This window comes from Oryzias melastigma, linkage group LG3, assembly GCF_002922805.2.
Source record: "Oryzias melastigma strain HK-1 linkage group LG3, ASM292280v2, whole genome shotgun sequence".
NCBI lineage: Eukaryota > Metazoa > Chordata > Actinopteri > Beloniformes > Adrianichthyidae > Oryzias > Oryzias melastigma.
The window spans coordinates 23,493,757-23,512,759 of NC_050514.1; the positions used below are offsets into that span (position 1 = coordinate 23,493,757).

Genomic DNA, 19,003 nt, shown 5'->3' on the forward strand with positions numbered 1-19,003 from the left:
AGATGTTCCGTAGCATCTCTCCTTCATTCCACTTCTAGCTATCTTTTTTTGTGTGTGTGTGTGTCTGCAGTCGTTTTTTTTTAATACTTCCGGTGTCTCATCCTCTTTTGTTCTTGCTTCGTTCTCAGAGACAAAGCCCCTGGCCAGCGGGAATGCGACTCTTCCATCGATAATATTAACAAATGTATCCGGGACATTGAGCAGGCCTCTCTGGCAGTTGTCAGCCAGAACTTGCCCAGCAGGGACGACATCTCTCTGGAGGTAGGCGACCATCCTCGAAAGGCTCCTTTCAGCTTTATCCGTTTATCTTCCTTGTTTTCCCTTTTCTGGCAGTTTATCTCAGTCATTTAACCTAATCTTTCTTTTCTTCCGCCATTATCTTAATCTATTTATTTTGTCTGTTTTGCTCTTTTTATGACCTAATCAGCAAAAAAAAGTTTTAATAATAACAAATCGTCTTTCCATGCTGACTTTTGATAAGAACTTAAACTTTCTGCTTTAAATCCAGAAAGTGTTCAATGTTGTGCAGTTCAGAGCAAGTGTTTTTCTTTGTCTACCTTTGCAAAAGGGTGTTTTTCCAATACTTTTCGACTGACTGACTGAACGCTGCACCGTCTCAAAGAGGAAAAACATTTGATTTATTCTGTTGTCTCTATCCAGGCCTTGCAGGAGCAGCTGACATCCACTGTGCAGGAAATTGGCCACTTAATTGACCCCGTTTCCACAGCTGCCAGGGGCGAAGCTTCCCAACTAGGGCACAAGGTATGTGGGACAGACAGTGATTTAATGTGGATCTGTGGATTAACAAAGTAAGAGTTTTTGGCATCATGAAAAACATTCCTTTTGTCTTTGTGACTCTTTTGTTTTTTAAATCCCAATATGTATACGTTTTCTCACATTATTTTCAGTTTCTTTCAGTAAAGTTTGCTCATAAACTGAAGCTTTTGCCCCCAGGTGACCCAGCTGGCTGGTTACTTTGAGCCTCTCATCAAAGCCTCTGTGGGCGTGGCCTCCAAGCTGAAAGACCACCAGCAGCAGATGACTTTCCTGGACCAAACCAAAACTCTGGCTGAGTCTGCTCTGCAGATGCTCTATGCTGCCAAGGAAGGTGGAGGAAACCCAAAGGTATGAAGACTTCTGATGTTTTTTTTTTACCCACACTGATGGTAACTTCAGGTCTGCAAAGACTCACTGAGGATGTTTACCTGCTTCTGCTCACACCTGACAGGCATCCCATACCCATGATGCCATAGCAGAGGCAGCACAGCTCATGAAGGAGGCGGTGGATGACATCATGGTGACGCTTAATGAGGCAGCCAGTGAGGTGGGCATGGTTGGAGGAATGGTGGAGTCCATCGCTGAGGCCATGGCAAAGGTGAGTTTGTATCTTGCAAGATCGCAACTTTTAAAATGAAAAGACCGAAACTTTTAATCTGCAGTCTAAGTTTGGAAATGATTTACTGCAGCTTTTGACTCTAAAGTGAAAGTAAATTGAAATTGCAGGAATGATGTTTCAACGCATCAGTTACAGATTATATATTTTTTAAGGGATGTCAATATCTGAATACGTGATCCAAAATCGGACCTGATCACGTGATTGCTGACTCGATTGAAACTGGATGTTGTACTCAGATCAGGGATTGGACATTTTATTTCGGTCTAAATAAATACTCTACTAGTTGTCTGTATATCATGAACGAATCACAACATTTTATTGCACTGCTATTTTGAGGAGGAGGTGCACAAAAACAGTTCAGTAAAGCTAGTGAGATATTCACAGATTCAGACTTCCAGGATCAACAACTCTTTAAAAAATATTTTAAACTGTCAGCAAGTGTCTGTATTGGGTTTTCATAACACAAACAACGACCTACAAAGGCATCTTAGCAGAAAAAAGATTTTTTGTGTTGCCTTTTAATGAGAATGGCTGTCTCCTGCTGACAGACGGCAGTGAGACACTGCTGGGAAAGAAGGTGATTTAACCCCTTAAGATCTGATCCTTATGTATTTCTCTTTGAGAATTAAGCAGAAATAACTACTGTGTTTTTTTTTTTTTTACCAAAAAAGTAATGTCGACGCATGTTGATGCCAGGTCCTAGAAGGGTTTAAAAAAAGAACCCCATAATCTCTAAAAAAAAAAAAAACAATCAAAACTAGTTTTCAAATTCAAATCAATTTCCATTGATATGAGCCAATCATGAACGCTCAACATGTTTATGCCACAGCAACAAATTTAAATAAAACCATCATTAATTATGTTAATGGAAAAATGAATCACATCTAATCAAAAATGTTTCTGAAAATACTAAAGCTTTATCTAACAAACTTTCTATTTTTACTGGTTGATATCTGCTCTATTTTTACTTGATTGCTTTAGCTACTTTACACAAGTGTAGTCTGATCAGAACATCCCCATTTTTTTTTTATTTTTTTTTATTTTTTTTTTTTTTTAGGGAGAATGAAATAGGAAATTTATGCTTGGCCAAAAGTGCTTTACAGGCAGATGTCCCATTCACTCACACACATTCACGCACTGATGGCACCTTTGCTGCCATGCAAGGTGCTAACCTGCAGGCACCAGGAGAAATGCTGGGCTCAGTGTCTTACCCAAGGACATTTCAACACACATGGCGGTAACCAAACCTGTGGCCTTTCAATCAGAGGTTGACCGCTCTATCTCTGCACCACAGCCGCTCCATAAGGAGGTTTTTTCTTCACTTTTTTATTCAGACGGACGAAGATTATTCAGAATCAGTGAAATGTATCCACATGATTACATTACAAAACCAGTGCAGTTTTACAGCTTTTTTTTCAACTTTTTTTTTTTTTTTACATAAAAGTATAATTGGAACAAAAGAGTCTCAAATGTAAAATTAAACAAAGTTCAAAAGAATTTCTATTATGAATGAGTCAATGGGGACGGAGGTTAGCTGGTGCTTACCTGGTGAACGGACCTGGCTGCTCTCACTTTTGTTTTCAACCTGCATATAGAGAAAGTGCTGTGTCATGTTTAAGACAGGAATTTTGTTACTGGTGCATAGTATTATTAAATATCAGTATTACAAATGCAAGAATATTAAAATAAACTTAAATTCAGTATAGAAAGAAAGAAAAGAGATTAGAATTTTTTGATTGAAAGCTTTTTTTTCCACTTTCTAACCCAAACTTCAGTGTCTCTCTCTGTGCTACTCTTTCTCAAGGCGTCAATTAAAAACACGACTGATTAACATAGAAATTGAAATCAAAAGTCAGTGACTACAAGGAAGGATTCACAGATTTGCTCTCCTAAAAACTGGTCCATCTTTCTAATTAACAGCCAAACTATTGGCAAACACAGAAGTGTTATGAAAGGAAGAAGCTTTTATCTAGAATGAGAACTGAAAATAACATCAGCTAATTGCATCTCTGGGCTCCCGCTCGAGTGAGAAGTTTTACAAAGGTGTGACCAAGTGGCTTTCATCTGCACATTCTCCAGATGGAGACGCGTCCTTCCCTCCACATTTTGCAGATCATTATTGAAAGCAGTTGATGTAGAGCTCAGAGGTTTGTATGGGTTTATCACGGAAATGGGGGATAATCCCTTAAAATCAATCATCTTAATGCCCGTCTCTGCAGATTGGGCTGAGCTGTCTTGGAAATCTAGCTGGTGTTTCTCAGTTGAAGCTACAGGAGGAGCCAACATCATGTGCTTTGATATATTACAGATTCAGTTCCGTGTTGGAATGCATCCCTCATGTACCGTCATCCATTTCCTCTGCCTTCCCATTCAAATGTGTGGAGTTCTCACTAATTTGGCTAAAAAACATACCATTTAAGGATCAGTTTTGATAATCCAACTGATTTTTAACCTGTAATTTAAGACTAGATTTAATGGCTGATTAGTAAATTGTGTTCGGCATTCATGCGCTGAGCATTTAAGTGTTTTGCGGATGCGCTGACGCCTGCACACCTGCCTCAATCAGTGTAATTGAGGGGTAGATGTGCTTGAACGTGTCGCGGAACCTAATGAGCCGCATGATTGTCTCTTTGTTTGGAGATATTGCCGTGAAGGACAAAGCAGTAATGCTTGGGATGAAAATTGTCTTTTTTTTCTTTTTTTTTACTGTGTGCCTCTGCTTCAGCTGGACGAGGGCACGCCCCCCGAGCGGGAGGGGTCATTCGTGGACTACCAGACCAGTATGGTGAAGCACTCCAAGGCTATAGCAGTCACTGCTCAGGAAATGGTAAGTTTTGGGGTAAATCCCCTACATTTTGAACATAAACAAAACTTTTGTTTTCATTATTTGGCAATGAAAATACGTGGTGTCACAACATAAATCAGATTTTAATGAGTTTACTAGAACCGTCCAAAAATGGTAATTTAGGTTACTTTAATAAATGTGTTTGTATGATAGACTTTCATTGATTTTTAACGGAGTGGCTTGTAACTGTACTGAAGTTGTTGCAATATTACAAATTAAATCACAGAAAAAGACCAGAGGCCTGATTAATTAAAGCTCTTTTTACACCAAAACATTGGGTAAAACGGGTGGGAAGCAGAACTCAACACAAACGTCTGTATTTGTTGTGTTGTAAAATGTGCTCATCTACACACATTTTAAATTGACATAGAATTATTTGAAACACTAAGGGGCAGATTCTTTAAAAAATACGACTCAGTTACACATATTTGACATATGTGAATTATTTTTCTCACCTCTAGGTAAATTATTGGAGGTGCTGTCAAACGAAAAATGAATCGGACTAATCACACTTTTGGGTTGCGATTAATCACAATTAATTATGCATTGATTAATTAATCCCAATTAATCACAATGTTTTGTGAGGTAAATTTTTTTGTGAAAAAGCGATCTAAACTTAAAAAATATCAAGAATAAAACACAAAAAAAATATTGAATATTTATTTCTTTTTTAAGTGACCATGGTATAACCGGGATAATGCGGGATAAGTGTGGATTATCAGAAATTAATGCATAGCGTGGAATCCTGAACCGGCAAATATCAACGCGTTAATTTTCTTCACATGCCTTAACATTGACAGCCCTAGTTATTAGTCGACAATAATAAATTAGAACCATCTACATACATATTTTGTTCTATTAAATTGTGGTCAATGACATAAGAAGCTCAGAGCTTTAAATATGACTGTTGGCTGTAAACTAAAGAAAACATGACATTTTATTTTTAACATTGCTTATTTAATATGTCACACAGCAAAAATATGATCTGAAAGAGCACTGATCCCTCTGCTCCCTGCTGCTGAAGATGAGGCTCTTTGGCTGCCTTTCTTCCGTCACTCTCTTTTGTTGTTGGCAGCAATCGCCTTAGCACTAAAGGACACTGAATATAGAAGCTCAGTTGAATATGATCCAATGAAGTGGAGAATTATATCAAATGCATAATGTTTATCTGCCTATGGTAACTGTGTCATACATTCCTGACATTTTTTTTAACAGTGGCTCACATGCATGTCCACACAGTGTGCAGATATCCAGTTTTAAAATGTATGAACTGAGACTTGCTTGAAAACCTTTTGAGTACAGCTATACTTAACCTAAACAAGTCTGAATTTGCTTAATGTCAGTTATTAATTAAAAGTTGTAAAATGTTACATTTAACTAACCAACCGAATAAAATTTCAAACTTTAATTAACTAAAAAGTTTAAAATTTGCTCTTTTTGTTCCTAATCCCTCCGTTATCTGTGTGCTGAATGGATGACCGAAGCTGATTATGAACATTTGTTTATTCAGTAACACATTTATGGATAACTGTGGGCAGGGTGTAGGAGCGCAGTAAAACACTATTATTTATGCACAACTGAGGCGCCTGCCTGAAATTATGCTCCACATAGTTAATCTGAATTTCTCATATGTCTGCACAAATTAGGGTTTGGGTGTTCTACGCAAAAATCCGCACACATTTTTTTTAGTAAAAAGAACTGCACAAGTCACAAACAAACTGCGTGTTTGTGTACGGCCTGAAGTTTATTTATGTTTTAATCATCAGATGACAAAGTCGGTGACGAGTCCAGACGAGCTGGGGGCCCTGGCCTCTCAGGTGACAGTGGACTACAGCCAGCTGGCCGTCCAAGGGCGGCTGGCGTCCCACACAGCAGAGCCAGAAGAGGTGAGGCCCAAAGCCAGACACATGTTTATCAAAGCTCCATAGATGTAAACATTGTTTAGTTATATTTCTCCCATTGTCATTTTGAAATAACAAACAATCGCTTATTTAATCTGCGTGGATGTTCTTGCATCCCTTTAGATTGGTTTCCAGATCAAAACCAGAGTGCAGGAGCTCGGTCACGGCTGCATCTACCTGGTTCAGAAGGCTGGAGCTCTGCAGATCAGCCCCACTGACGGCTACACCAAGAGGGAGCTGATTGAATGTGCCCGTGCCGTTACAGAGAAGGTTTGGAAACACGTCTCAATATATAGTCACTGTCTGTTTACCAAAGGAGGAGTTTTCTAATTAGCTTATATAGTTCATTGTTGAAGATAAAGTAGCCTAAAAACTGAAGTCTTTGGTAATCTTTTAAAAATATGTATTAGCTGAATGTTTCTGCTTTTTTAAATTCCCCTAAGATGAAAATCATTTTTCTTTGAGTATGTAACATGTATGTGTGGCATTTTGCTTGTGAAAGAGAACAAATGTAATAAGAAATCATTTCGTTTTTGCATTTCCGAGTATTTCTCTTTTTAAATCGCTCAGTCAAACTGTCGCAGACAGGCTCTGTTTGAATGAATGAAATGTTAATACGTCACAACATCTCAACTGCACATGCACTAAACCCCTCATCTGGTCCAGCTAGCGTACCTAGCTCAGGTGCCGAAGAAGAGAAGATGGTATCTTCACACTGACTGCAGTCAAATGAGCCGGCGTTCGCATTCCTGTGGTCAAATCAGTCGTCGCTGGATTTTTTTGTGCGGGTTTCATACAACACTTAACGGTAGCAAGACTGAAAACGCTGAAAAATCTCCACCAGACTCCACAGAGCTTCTTGATGTGACCACGGAAATGGGAATGACAGCTCATTTGACTGCAGTCTCTTGGAGGAAGTATGGTCCACGAAGCTCTTCACTTCCTCGTCCGAGTATCAAAACGATATGGCTGGACATTTTTAATGTAGCAGCGGTGAAGATTTATGCTAGCAAGACACAGAGCTATCACAATCAGAAAGGGGGAGGGGGATCCGGGGCGGGGCTACTTAGCTCAGCTCCAAAAGCCACGCCCCCTCAGAGGAAATTTTGGAAACAGAGATTAACACGAAAAATTTTTTTTAAGACATTTAGGTTGTGGGATTTTGGTTAAAAAACTTCATAATCATAATTAAAACACTACTGGGAACCTTTTTTTATGAAAAAAATTGCCATGGGGGACTTTAAATATATTTTAGTTGAATATTTTTGTTTCCCAATTTCTTTTAGTTTAATTTTTCATTCAATTATTCTATAAACAATTGTAGAACTCAACTTAAAATTGCGCAAATGTCATTTTTATGTAGAATTTTGTACTTTTTTAAAACCTTTTCTGCATTTTTTTTTGTACATTTAAAGTTTCTGTTGACTTATGTGCTATGGTGTATGTGCTTTTTTTCCTCCTAAAAGTGAACAGAAAAGAAAAAGTATATATCTATCTTGTGTCAAGTGAATTGCTCCCCCTCACCTGCATGATTATTGTCTGTGGTGTGCTTCCATGTCCCCCAGGTGTCCTTGGTGCTTTCATCCCTGCAGGCAGGCAACAAAGGCACTCAGGCCTGCATCACAGCAGCCAGCGCAGTGTCCGGCATCATCGCCGACCTGGACACCACCATCATGTTTGCGTCAGCCGGCACTCTCAACGCAGAGAACGATGAATCTTTCGCTGACCACAGGTTAGAGCTCTGAATCTACAAGTGCAAAGAATCCTAACGCCCAGCCTCTGCTTCTCGTCTTTCATCACAAGCTGACAGGATGACGTATTAGTCACAGAACGGGAGGGAATTTCTGGTCCTTGAGACTACAAATTACCTGGGTTGAAAGCTGCAGGGTGTCTCGTGGTGTTCACACTCCTCCTCCTGTTTCCGAATGGGTTCAGCTTGGGGTATAACTTGTGAATGAAATAGTTCTAAAGCAGGCATTTCCTGGGTCAGAAGAGGAGGTTTGTGACTTTATCGCTGCTCTCTGAAGTTGTACTAAATATCATAAAAGAGAAACAATTTAAAGGCTCAGAGGAAAAATGATGAAAGAGAATGGCAGAGAAACCTGCTGCTCCTTTCATTCCGCTCATTAACATGAAAAAGCGGACTTCATTCATTACATAATCATTCCTTTCCGACAATCTTTTTGTCGATTTTTATGATTGTTGACAGAAACTCAAAGCTGCTTTGTCTTGATGTTTTTGTTCTTTTAACCTGCTGTTTTTCCCTCATCATCCTTCTCTCTCTCTCAGGGAAAACATCCTAAAGACGGCTAAAGCTCTGGTCGAGGACACAAAGATGCTTGTGTCCGGCGCTGCTTCCGGTCAGGAGAAGTTAGCGCAGGCCGCCCAGTCGTCTGCCAAAACCATCACTCAGCTCACAGATGTGGTCAAGCTCGGGGCTGCCAGCATTGGCTCGGATGACCCTGAGACACAGGTGAGGCTATTTCAGCTCCTCTTTCACTCATGGCGCTTGTTATCGGGATGGGAGAGTGGGCTACAAAAAACCCAGTTTCTGTTTGACCTCGCTCCACAACGGGATAGGATCAGTCGGTATGTGTTCTCTCTTTAGGTGGTTCTGATTAATGCAGTGAAAGATGTGGCCAAAGCTCTGGCTGAGCTCATTAGTGCCACCAAGTGTGCAGCAGGCAAGGCAGCAGATGATCCGTCCATGTATCAGCTGAAGAGCGCTGCCAAGGTGAGGAAAGCATTTTAAACTCTTACATTTCAAGATTAGTCTTGTATTTATGTCTAATTTTATTCTTCCAAAGATTAATTGATAATTGATTGATCTGAATTGATGAAAACATACATGCTTTTTTTTTTCAGGTTATGGTGACCAATGTGACCTCTCTGCTGAAGACTGTGAAGGCTGTAGAGGACGAGGCCACTCGGGGCACCAGGGCACTGGAGGCAACCATTGAGTGCATTAAACAGGAAATGGCGGTGAGGAAACCGCACATGACCCATTCCTCCTGACAGTGAAAACTTGGAAGGACTAAAAACCTCACTTATTATTCTCTATACTCAGGTGTTTCAGTCCAAGGATGCCCCATACAAGACGACGACGCCTGAGGAGTTCATTCGCATGACGAAGGGGATCACCATGGCAACAGCTAAAGCTGTAGCTGCAGGAAATTCTGCGAGACAAGAGGACATCATTCATACCGCCAACCTGAGCCGCAAAGCTATTTCTGACATGCTGACCACCTGCAAGGTGTGAAATCAATCCAACTTGTACACTACACTACAGGGTAGTACTATTGAAGTCTCTGTAAACACGGAGAACACTTTTAGAGGCGTAACTACAACAAGATTTTATACATTTTATTTTTTTATTTAAGCTTAATATTGGTACAAGAAAACAAGAAAATCATGGAAGTTAAAAAAAAAGGATGGTGCTGGTAATTGTCCACTGAAATGTGGTTGAAAAGCTAGTTTGAAAAGTGGGAGAAGGTCAGAACCTGTTTTATCACCAGTGTTGGGCATCTCACTTCAAAAAAGTAATTAGTTATAGTTACTAGTTACTTCTCCCAAAAAGTAATTGAGTTAGTAACTCAATTACTGCATCTTCAAAGTAATTAGTTACTTGGAAAAGTAACTCGTTTTAAATTACTCTTTAAATATGGTAATATTTTGTATTTTTTCCTGCGTTACAAATAAAAAAAATAATTTACATTCAATAATAGATGATAACTGACAATAGTATACTGGTATAGTTTTCCAATGGAGTCATATTGTCTAAGTTTAGGATACACATGAGAGAGGGTTTAGGGAAAGAATTTTCAATATTTATTTGTCAGAATTATCACACAAAACACTGCAACAAGTGGCATATAAAAAATGTAACTTCACACAAAAAAGGTAAACGTTTCAACTATCAACATACTTCAAGTATCTTACCTACAACTATAATTAAACAAAATGGCTTAAAAAACTGAAAGTGCAAAACAATAATAAATTAATAAACTACAATTATTAACCCATATTTCTGCTAAGAGGAGCAGCTCTCTGCATCTCTTTTTTCTCTCCCAAAATCCCGCAGCCCCGCCCACTCGCTCCGGAGTCTGCTCACTGCGTTGATCTGTGCGCGCTCGTGTCTGTCTGTGTTGTGTGTTTTATAAATATTACCCCGTTTCTGCTAAGATGAGCTGCTCTCTGTCTCTCTGTTGTCGTTTTATTAACTCCCGAAACTCCTCACTCCGCACCGGAGTCTATCCACGTTGATCTGCGTGTGTACGTGTCTGTGAAAAAAGAAAAAAAAGTGTGCGTGCCTGTCTGTTTTGTGTGTCACTGTGCTCGCGCGTGCACGTTTGTGTTGTGATTGTAATTTTTATATCCGTGTCTACCGCCTGTTTAGACACAAAAACATGATCACATTTGTCAATCGTGGCATTTTATTGTGAAAAACTGGTTATATTTTGAAAAGAAACCGGATTTTCTCATGTATCTTGATGCAACTTGGGGCGCGCAACACAAGCAACTTTCGGGTGCGAAGCGCCCAGCTCCAGCAAGATCATCAAACTTTGAAGTAACGCGCCGCGATTTACACGAAGTAACTATAACGGCGTTACAGCGAGGATGAAAGTAATTAGTTAGATTACTAAATTACTTGATTTATAACGCCGTTAGTAACGCCGTTATACTTAAACGGCGTTAGTCCCAACACTGTTTATCACAAATTAGGTTTAAAGACCCACTCCAATAAAAACGGCTTTTTTGGTGTTTTTAACTAGTTCTTGTATCACTTTCCTCGACAGAGGACATATATAAGGAAAGTTGAGATTAAAACTGCATTTCTCATGCAAACTGTAGTAATTCAGGAGCCGAAATTGCAATTTGAAAAAGCTCGTAGTTAATGCGTACAAATTACAATTGGCAGGCCACAAGCTCCTCGCTCCACTCCATTCCAATGCATCTACTTCTACTCAAATAGATCCATGTACGTCTTTGTTTTCCTCATCTGAGCTACATGATTGGATAGCTCCACTGTTGCTCACCATTTTTGCTGCAGTGGTAATGTTAGGTTGGGATTGTGAGGGGCTGTAAGCCAGCAAGAGAGAGTGTAAACAAAAGGATCATGGGAAATGAGGGAGGCTTACCCTGCACCAAAACTCAGAGGGGAATTTCAAGAATTACAAAACCAAAACATGAGAGGAATGGGATTTTAAGGGCTGTTTTTGTTATAAAATGACTTTCTTTTTTCTTTCTTTCCCCAGCAAGCGGCCTTCCATCCTGAGGTCAGTGAGGATGTGAAGACCAGAGCGCTCCGGTTTGGTGCCGAGTGCACAACTGGATACATTGAACTACTGGAGCAAGTTCTCCTGGTAGGTCTAACACCTGAATGTGGGGGGGGGGGTGTTTTGACTCCTCTAGTTGCATTTTTCCTTCATTTTTACATTGGAGCAATTATATTAAGCTTAAACTTGTTCCTAAAGCTGTAGAGGTGTTTAGTCATTACATATGTCTGTGTGTGTAGGTCCTGGTGAAGCCGTCCCCTGAGCAGAAGCAGCATCTGGCAGCTTGCTCCAAACGTGTTGCAGGTGCCGTCACAGAGCTGATCCATACTGCTGAGGCCATGAAAGGTAAAAACTCAAGCTATCTAGCTCTAGATAATGTGATGATTCACTCCAGGATATGAAGGTTTCATAGTTGATTCACTTTAGGGGGAAAAATGTCCTAAAAGCATTCAAGTATCTGCATAAAATCATTACTTTTACATTGCAATTCTGTAAGAAAACTTTTTAACAGACATGTAGTCATGTTCCTGTCCTCTTCTCTTGCCACAGATGGAGGTAAGCCGCTTTCTGTGCTGTGGCTTGTTTCACCAGTTGTTTAAAGTGTTTAACACAAATCTCCTTTCAGCATAACGGATATTTCTTTTGTCATCATTGAACTAGTATCTCTAAAGCTTGTTATTCAAATTTGAGCTCCATCCATCATCCGTCTTTTTTTTTAATCATCATCATCACATTCCAAATAAATCACGTCACGTTCAGCCAGTTTGTGGTCTGCATAGTGATGCATGGGATGGCAATGCATTTCAAATGCTTTATTTTGAATGCAGTGTTGTAGTTTGAGGCATGCGCACATTTGCTGGATAATATTCAAGCTCTGTTTTTTTAATGATCCCTGGTTATCCGTCTTGAAGGTTCAGAGTGGGTGGATCCCGAGGATCCTACGGTAATCGCAGAGACGGAGCTGCTCGGAGCGGCAGCGTCCATCGAAGCAGCAGCCAAGAAGCTGGAGCAGCTCAAACCCAGAGCCAAACCAAAGGTGGGCCACTGAGTCACTGATGCAATGGAGAAATAATATTACATTTAAAGTTAAGTTTGCTTTAACTCACATCTCAAAAACTCAAATTTGGTTTACAAAGAAAACGTTTTCTTTGGGAACAGTTTGTTATGTTAGTATTTTTATCAGAAAAGTGAGGGACGTAAAAGTCTTAACTAGTGGAGGGGGTAACGGCTTACAAAAAAACCAAAACCAAAAATAAATAAAAAGTAACAAATTACTGTAATTTAGTTACTTTCGTCCGTAATGAAGGAATGTAACAAATTACAGTTAAAATTTCAGAAATAAATTGCAATTACTGGTCTATAGAAACCCTTGTTACTTAGCTTTTGGAAGCTCTGATATTTTCGAGAGAAACGTGATTAATGAAAAAAAAAAAAAAACATTAGTGGCGCATATGCATAGTTTGGCAGCAGTGCAGAACTGTGCATATTTAAAACGAAAAACAAGAGGATCTTGTTTGTGCTAAACAGTTTTCCCTTGAGAATTTGTATATAAGTGGGGAAAAAAAAGCAAAGTAACGGGTAGTGACTTACTTTTCCAAACAGGTAATGAGTTAAGTAATTTAACTATGATTGTTTTTAGTAACTGAAGTAAAGTAATCAATTACTTTTTGAAAGTAATTTACCCAACACTGGTCTTAACCTTACATTTACATCACAATCAATCACTGTATTTTCGATTGGAAGAAAATCAACCGCCTTATTTTTATCCACTGAAGGAATTTTTCAAACTGTAAATCCTAAAACTGCCATAATTCTTCAGCTTTTAAAGGCAAAGATGTTTAAAGTTTAATGTTTTGTGTTTTTAAGAGAAATCACAAAAAACTTGGTCAATTTATTAACAGCCACTCAATCAATTTTTTAATTAAAGTATAATTTCAAACTTGTAAATTTTTAATTATTAACACATCAAGAGGAAAAACAAAATTATTTTAAAGTATAATCAGCTGATGTATTTTTAATATGCATATAAAGGTAAAACATTGGAAAAACAATTTTAATTTGTCATTAAAGCTATTAGAGTTTAAGCCTAATTTTTTGTGCATTTTGCTTTTGTTAAATTAAACCCTTTAAAAATGGGACCCCTGAGTTATTATTTATGAGTAAATCTGATGGTTAAATAGTTTAAATAACTGACTATTGAGTCAAGGAAGGAAAAATATTATCCATCAAATTGAATTTAAAATATCCAATCAAATCTTGGCTTACCATCCCATTGGCTGCCCCCCCTCCCCTCATCTCGACCCCATCCCTCCATCTGTTGGTCTCAGCTGTAAGTCTCTCCCAGTCTAGTGTCTCCTTTCTCCCCTCAACCCCCCTCTCCCCTCCTCACCACCACCGGAGGCCTTCTCTGCAGGGCTCTGTCTGATATGTTTGATATATTAGGTTGTAATTCAGTCCCAACTATATATCAAACATATTCCTACAGTGTCCCGCTCTGTCTACAGAGTTGTGGCGTGAGTGTGTTTGAGGGTGTGGGATGCTGTGCTGACAGGAGTATGATTGGCTGTCTGGAGCAGAGGGTGATTTACTCTCCTGTTGCTTCTCAAACAGATTTCTTTGTGAAGCAAAACTGTTCAATTGATATTTCTTTTCCCATTAAGCAACAAAGACCCTGATTTATCTGTAGTTTGATAACTGTGTTGTCTTAGTTTGACTGTCTCCTTGTTTTTTTTTTGTTTTTGTTTTTTGTTTTTTTCCAGCAGGCAGATGAGACGCTAAACTTTGAAGAGCAGATCTTAGAAGCCGCCAAGTCCATCGCTGCGGCCACCAGCGCTTTGGTCAAATCAGCCTCTGCTGCCCAGAGGGAGCTGGTCGCTCAGGGGAAAGTGGGCGCCATCCCAGCCAATGCCGTGGATGACGGGCAGTGGTCTCAGGGACTCATCTCTGCCGTGAGTCTCGCTGCGAAGACTCGCCGACCGACGACGCACCATTTTGTTGTAATTTTAAATCAACTCTCATCTTTAGGCGCGAATGGTAGCAGCAGCAACCAGCAGCCTGTGTGAAGCAGCCAATGCATCTGTTCAAGGCCACGCCAGCGAGGAGAAGCTTATCTCTTCAGCCAAGCAGGTGGCAGCCTCCACTGCCCAGCTGCTGGTAGCCTGCAAGGTGAAGGCCGACCAGGACTCTGAGGCCATGAGGAGACTGCAGGTCTGAGCAAGCCTCGTTTGGAAAGAGCACGTTCTGATGAAACATTTTAAATGTTTCTTTTACCTGTGCAATTATTGTAGAACATAAGATTTTTTTACTATCAGATTCTATTATAGAAGGTCCATGAAGTTGCAGCTTCTTTTACAAACTTTTACTGTAATTTTACTTTCTTGCACCTTTTTGTGTTTTTTTCCAACTCGTTTATGTGCAAAAATATCTGTCTTTTTTGCACAACCAATCAGTGTTTCTTTATAAACAAAACCAAACCGGTTTTATTCTTTAAACCCGGCTATTTAGTTAAAGAAGGAATACCAATGCTGCATTACTTTTACAGTTTGAAATAATGAATTTTTAAGCTAAACCACTCGGCTCATTGCTTTCCATTGTGTTTTTGTCAACTGTTTTTTAAATATGAAAGTAATATATATCTTCTACAACACTGGACCATCATCCTCAGCTGCTCTTTTTGATCTGCAGGTTGCTGGGAACGCTGTGAAAAAGGCGTCGGACAATTTGGTCCGTGCAGCTCAGAAGGCAGCTTTTGACAAAGCGGATGAGGACAACGTGGTAGTCAAGACCAAGTTTGTGGGTGGAATAGCCCAGGTAATGTGTTAACTTATCACAAAGAATCCATGGTAGAAGAAAGAGCTTAGAGATTTTTTTTTTAAATCATAAATATTGCTGTCATGTGATTACTTTTGTGTGCAAATAATTAGTTGTGACCTCTAATTAATTAATCTAATTAATTTATTTTAAACTAAATATTTTGATCCTAATAATTTCTGTTAAAAGGTTTATTTTGATTTATCTTATTTAAGTTTGGGACATTGTGGCGCAGTAAAAGATCAAAATAAAACCAAGAAGTTACCTTTATTACTTTTTTTTTATTATCAACGACTTCCAACCTTTACTTTGACACCACTTTTGTTTTTGTTTTTTTCTCATTCTTGAACAAATAACAAAATAAAACATAAATACATAAACATCAGGTCCAGAGTCTCTAATTTACCACATCAAAAAAAACAGTAGGAACACTTTTATGAGCAATCCAAAAAATATTGAGCAGAAAATTCATTTTATTTACCATCATTCAAATGTTGATAAACATTATTCCACAGTTTACCACAACAGCAAGACAGTAAAAAAGAGAGTGAATTTATGGTTTCCTTTAACCTATTTGGGTAAATTTGGTCATTTTAAAGACTGGGATAAAGAAACCAAATAGAGAATCTAAGAATGAAAGAATGAATTATTGAATTATTTAGGCTTTGGAAAACAAAGACCCACATGGATCTATTTGTCTGCAAGCGGATCCATCGGAATCGAGCCGAGCAGGAAAGCTTGTGGCCTGTCGTTTGTAGATTTTACATACCAACTGCAAGCTTTTAAAGTGACGTTTTTACAGAAATACTCAGGACAGTTTTAATCTTCATATATGTCCTCCATCATCAGAAAAATGGTATAAGAACATGTTAAAAACACCATTTTCATTGGAGTTTTCATTAAAAATATGTTTTTTCTCTGTTTAGAATTAATGAAATTTGTTGAAAATACTTTTAACATTCTAAAACTTTCTAGAGGTGACATTTGATTCCTCATCATAACATGAGATGTTTGTGCTTTCTGCTCAGATCATTGCAGCCCAGGAAGAGATGCTGAGGAAGGAGAGGGAGCTGGAGGAAGCCAGGAAGAAGCTGGCTCAGATCAGGCAGCAGCAGTACAAGTTCCTGCCCAGCGAACTTCGGGAGGATGCCAACTAATCACTGACTCATCCTTTGCTCTTTCTGTGTGTGTGCAAATGCGCGCACGTGGAAAGGCATGCGGCCGGCAGAGACTTCAGGCGCTGATTTTTTTATAAACCGCTTCCGTCTGCAGAGAAAACCCACCTGACTTTATTGCATGAAAAGATCGAGTCAGATCCGAAAATATTTTATACTACTACTACTACTGCGTGGAAACGACTACTTCTCAAAAACAACATGAAGAATGTGGTAAACTGACAGATTTTAATGTCCGTGAATAGCTACTTTAATGTAAACCAGAATGTGACATGCCAGGGACAAACAGCACAGCTCACACGCTCTCTTGTGTGCCCATAAGCTAGACTTTTATTTTACACTAAGCATAGAACTTTAAAATGAAGAATCGATTGCACTGCTCTTCCTGTCACGTCTGCCGTGTAACTGCAACTTCACTCTGAAAGAAAAAACAACTCCAGTTGTGGGAAATGTCAGCCTTCACGCTTCTGTTTGCACCTTAATGTCCGCATGACTTAAATCCAGTAGTCAAAAACTCTAAGACAAAAGGAGAAACTATGCTGTTTCTCAGACACAAGGGATTTTTTTTTGTTTTTTTGTTTTACTCATTTTCCCATAATAAACGCTTGAAAGAAACCCATCCGGATAGATGTGTGCAACCTCTGATTACACTACATGTGAATTTTGTGCAACCATAGGCAGATTATTTATTACTCGTTAAAATATTATTAACCTCTAGAGTTCTTTAGGATCAGAAATGGTCACATTTTAACTTCAACTAATGTAGATTTAGAGGATTTAGGGACATTATTTTTCCTTTATTTTAGATGTACATAAATATAAACAGGAGTTGGATCATGATGCAATGGAACGGATGATGCTTTAGGGGGCAGCATTGGTTAGCTGGACACCATGCAACATGAAGTGGGAATCCAGAGGAGGATTTGCTGCACATGACTAAAAGTTCATAATTCTGCCAGCGTGAGGGAAAATTTGTGCATATGATCACTACACCTACTTTGATTCATTAATTAGTATTCATCTCTTTCATCATTACTAATTCGCCCTTTCTTTTTAGCAATACTGCTTGCATCACTTCAGCTTTAGTTGCACGCATATAACGGAAGAAAATTTGGCAATAATTTTAAACTCTTGCAACTGTCTCTATCACTGCAACCGATCTTTTTTTTTTTGGGAGCTCTGTGCAACTTGCTGCATTAGAAGTGTCTTGTTTACTGAGTTTGATTGTACGGTTAGGTTCTGTTGTGCAAATGCATGCGTTTGCTCTTCAAATGCAGAGCGACTTTCGCATAAGGGCCGCACACCACACCATACAGCTGGAGGCAGACAGCTGTTTTAGACATTTTCTGTCTGAGCATTAAATAAAGGGAGGAAGAAGGGGAACGTCCACTGCTTATTGTTTTGAATGTTTGTTGTGTCATTATTAGTGCCTTAGTCCGTAGCCCATACATTGTCAACACTGTTTGGATGGAAGCTTCACATTAGTGGTTAGTAGAAAGTCCTGGAGAAGGTTAAAAAAAAACAAATGATTGCAGTTTTAAATGTCCTATCAGTATCAATACTGTACATGTATTTTACTCTTGGACACATTTTGTACTGCATTCCATGGGCTTGTACAGCACCACAGTGCTTCTGAACTTCACAGACTGCAGACATAAGTCAGTTAGCTGCTTTAATGTGTGTTATGAAGTCTCTGAAATTTTATGTTTGGGCTTTTTTGTGCATTTATGACCCTATATGAAAGATAAATGTGATTGGAATATTTCAATATATACCATGAAGATATGATGCATTTCAGTGCTGTGGGATATTTGAGGTGTTACAGAGGAATACAAAATTGAAACCTTTACAAAATTCAATTTGGAGGCTGTTACACTAAAAATTATTGACAAGTTGCATTATAAAAGATGTTTATCTGGCCTTGATAAAACTATTTTTTTGTATTCACCAGAAATAAAAGAATTAAGTATAATGAAATAATGTTTATTTTGTCTTTTTTTCAAAGTTTACAGCTGTCTGATTTCTGCTTTAAGACCAACTCCAATGAAACTCATGTTTTTGACATGTTCTTGTAGCATTTTTCTTATGATGTAGGACATGTATAAAATAATGTAAGATTAAAACTGCATTTCTGTTTATTTTTTTCAATCAAATTGTGTTGGGTAAGATATGATAAGCCTTTACTGTCACTATCTACATGGACAATAAAATTGGAGCAATCACTATTAAAAAGTTTAAAATAAAATATAAAACGTGTCAATATAAAGAAATGTGCAGATATATGACTATAAATCAGCTGCAGACAAAAGCGCTGTGCTTAAAAAGCTTGCAATGGGCGGGCAAAAGTCTTCTTTCTCCACTACAATTCTAAATCCTCCACTTGCAGACAAATTGATCCATTAACGTCTTCATTTTCTTCATCTGAACTGGCACCTGGCTCCAAACTGTACAGATAGCTCCTATACGGCCGTTGTGTTTTTTTGCTACACTGTTAGCTTGGGCCTGTGAGATGCTATAAGCTAGCAGGAGAGTGTTAGCAAACTTGTGCACCAACAGTCCAACCCAAAACTCAAAGGTGAATTTCTAATGAGCTCTTGCTG

General features: G+C 38.8%; 1 protein-coding gene across 4 annotated transcripts in view; it reads left to right on the forward strand.

The window, feature by feature from the left end:
- tln2a (talin 2a) overlaps positions 1-18,380 on the forward strand; it is a 98,640-nt gene extending 80,260 nt beyond the window's left edge. For 2 of the 4 annotated variants that reach the window (XM_036210978.1, XM_024295079.2), the window contains exons 40-59: positions 129-261; positions 661-762; positions 955-1,125; positions 1,229-1,375; positions 4,122-4,223; positions 6,008-6,127; positions 6,266-6,412; positions 7,708-7,874; positions 8,432-8,615; positions 8,751-8,876; positions 9,008-9,124; positions 9,210-9,395; positions 11,398-11,505; positions 11,658-11,763; positions 11,968-11,973; positions 12,330-12,454; positions 14,178-14,366; positions 14,443-14,625; positions 15,103-15,228; positions 16,257-18,380. In XM_036210978.1, coding sequence (XP_036066871.1) covers positions 129-261; positions 661-762; positions 955-1,125; positions 1,229-1,375; positions 4,122-4,223; positions 6,008-6,127; positions 6,266-6,412; positions 7,708-7,874; positions 8,432-8,615; positions 8,751-8,876; positions 9,008-9,124; positions 9,210-9,395; positions 11,398-11,505; positions 11,658-11,763; positions 11,968-11,973; positions 12,330-12,454; positions 14,178-14,366; positions 14,443-14,625; positions 15,103-15,228; positions 16,257-16,385 — 2,674 coding nt within the window. In that variant the 3' untranslated portion in view covers positions 16,386-18,380. The remainder of the gene's footprint in view (positions 1-128; positions 262-660; positions 763-954; positions 1,126-1,228; positions 1,376-4,121; positions 4,224-6,007; positions 6,128-6,265; positions 6,413-7,707; positions 7,875-8,431; positions 8,616-8,750; positions 8,877-9,007; positions 9,125-9,209; positions 9,396-11,397; positions 11,506-11,657; positions 11,764-11,967; positions 11,974-12,329; positions 12,455-14,177; positions 14,367-14,442; positions 14,626-15,102; positions 15,229-16,256) is intronic. The other 2 variants (XM_024295080.2, XM_024295081.2) reach the window with 2 other exon arrangements.
- The last annotated feature ends 623 nt before the right edge of the window (positions 18,381-19,003 follow it).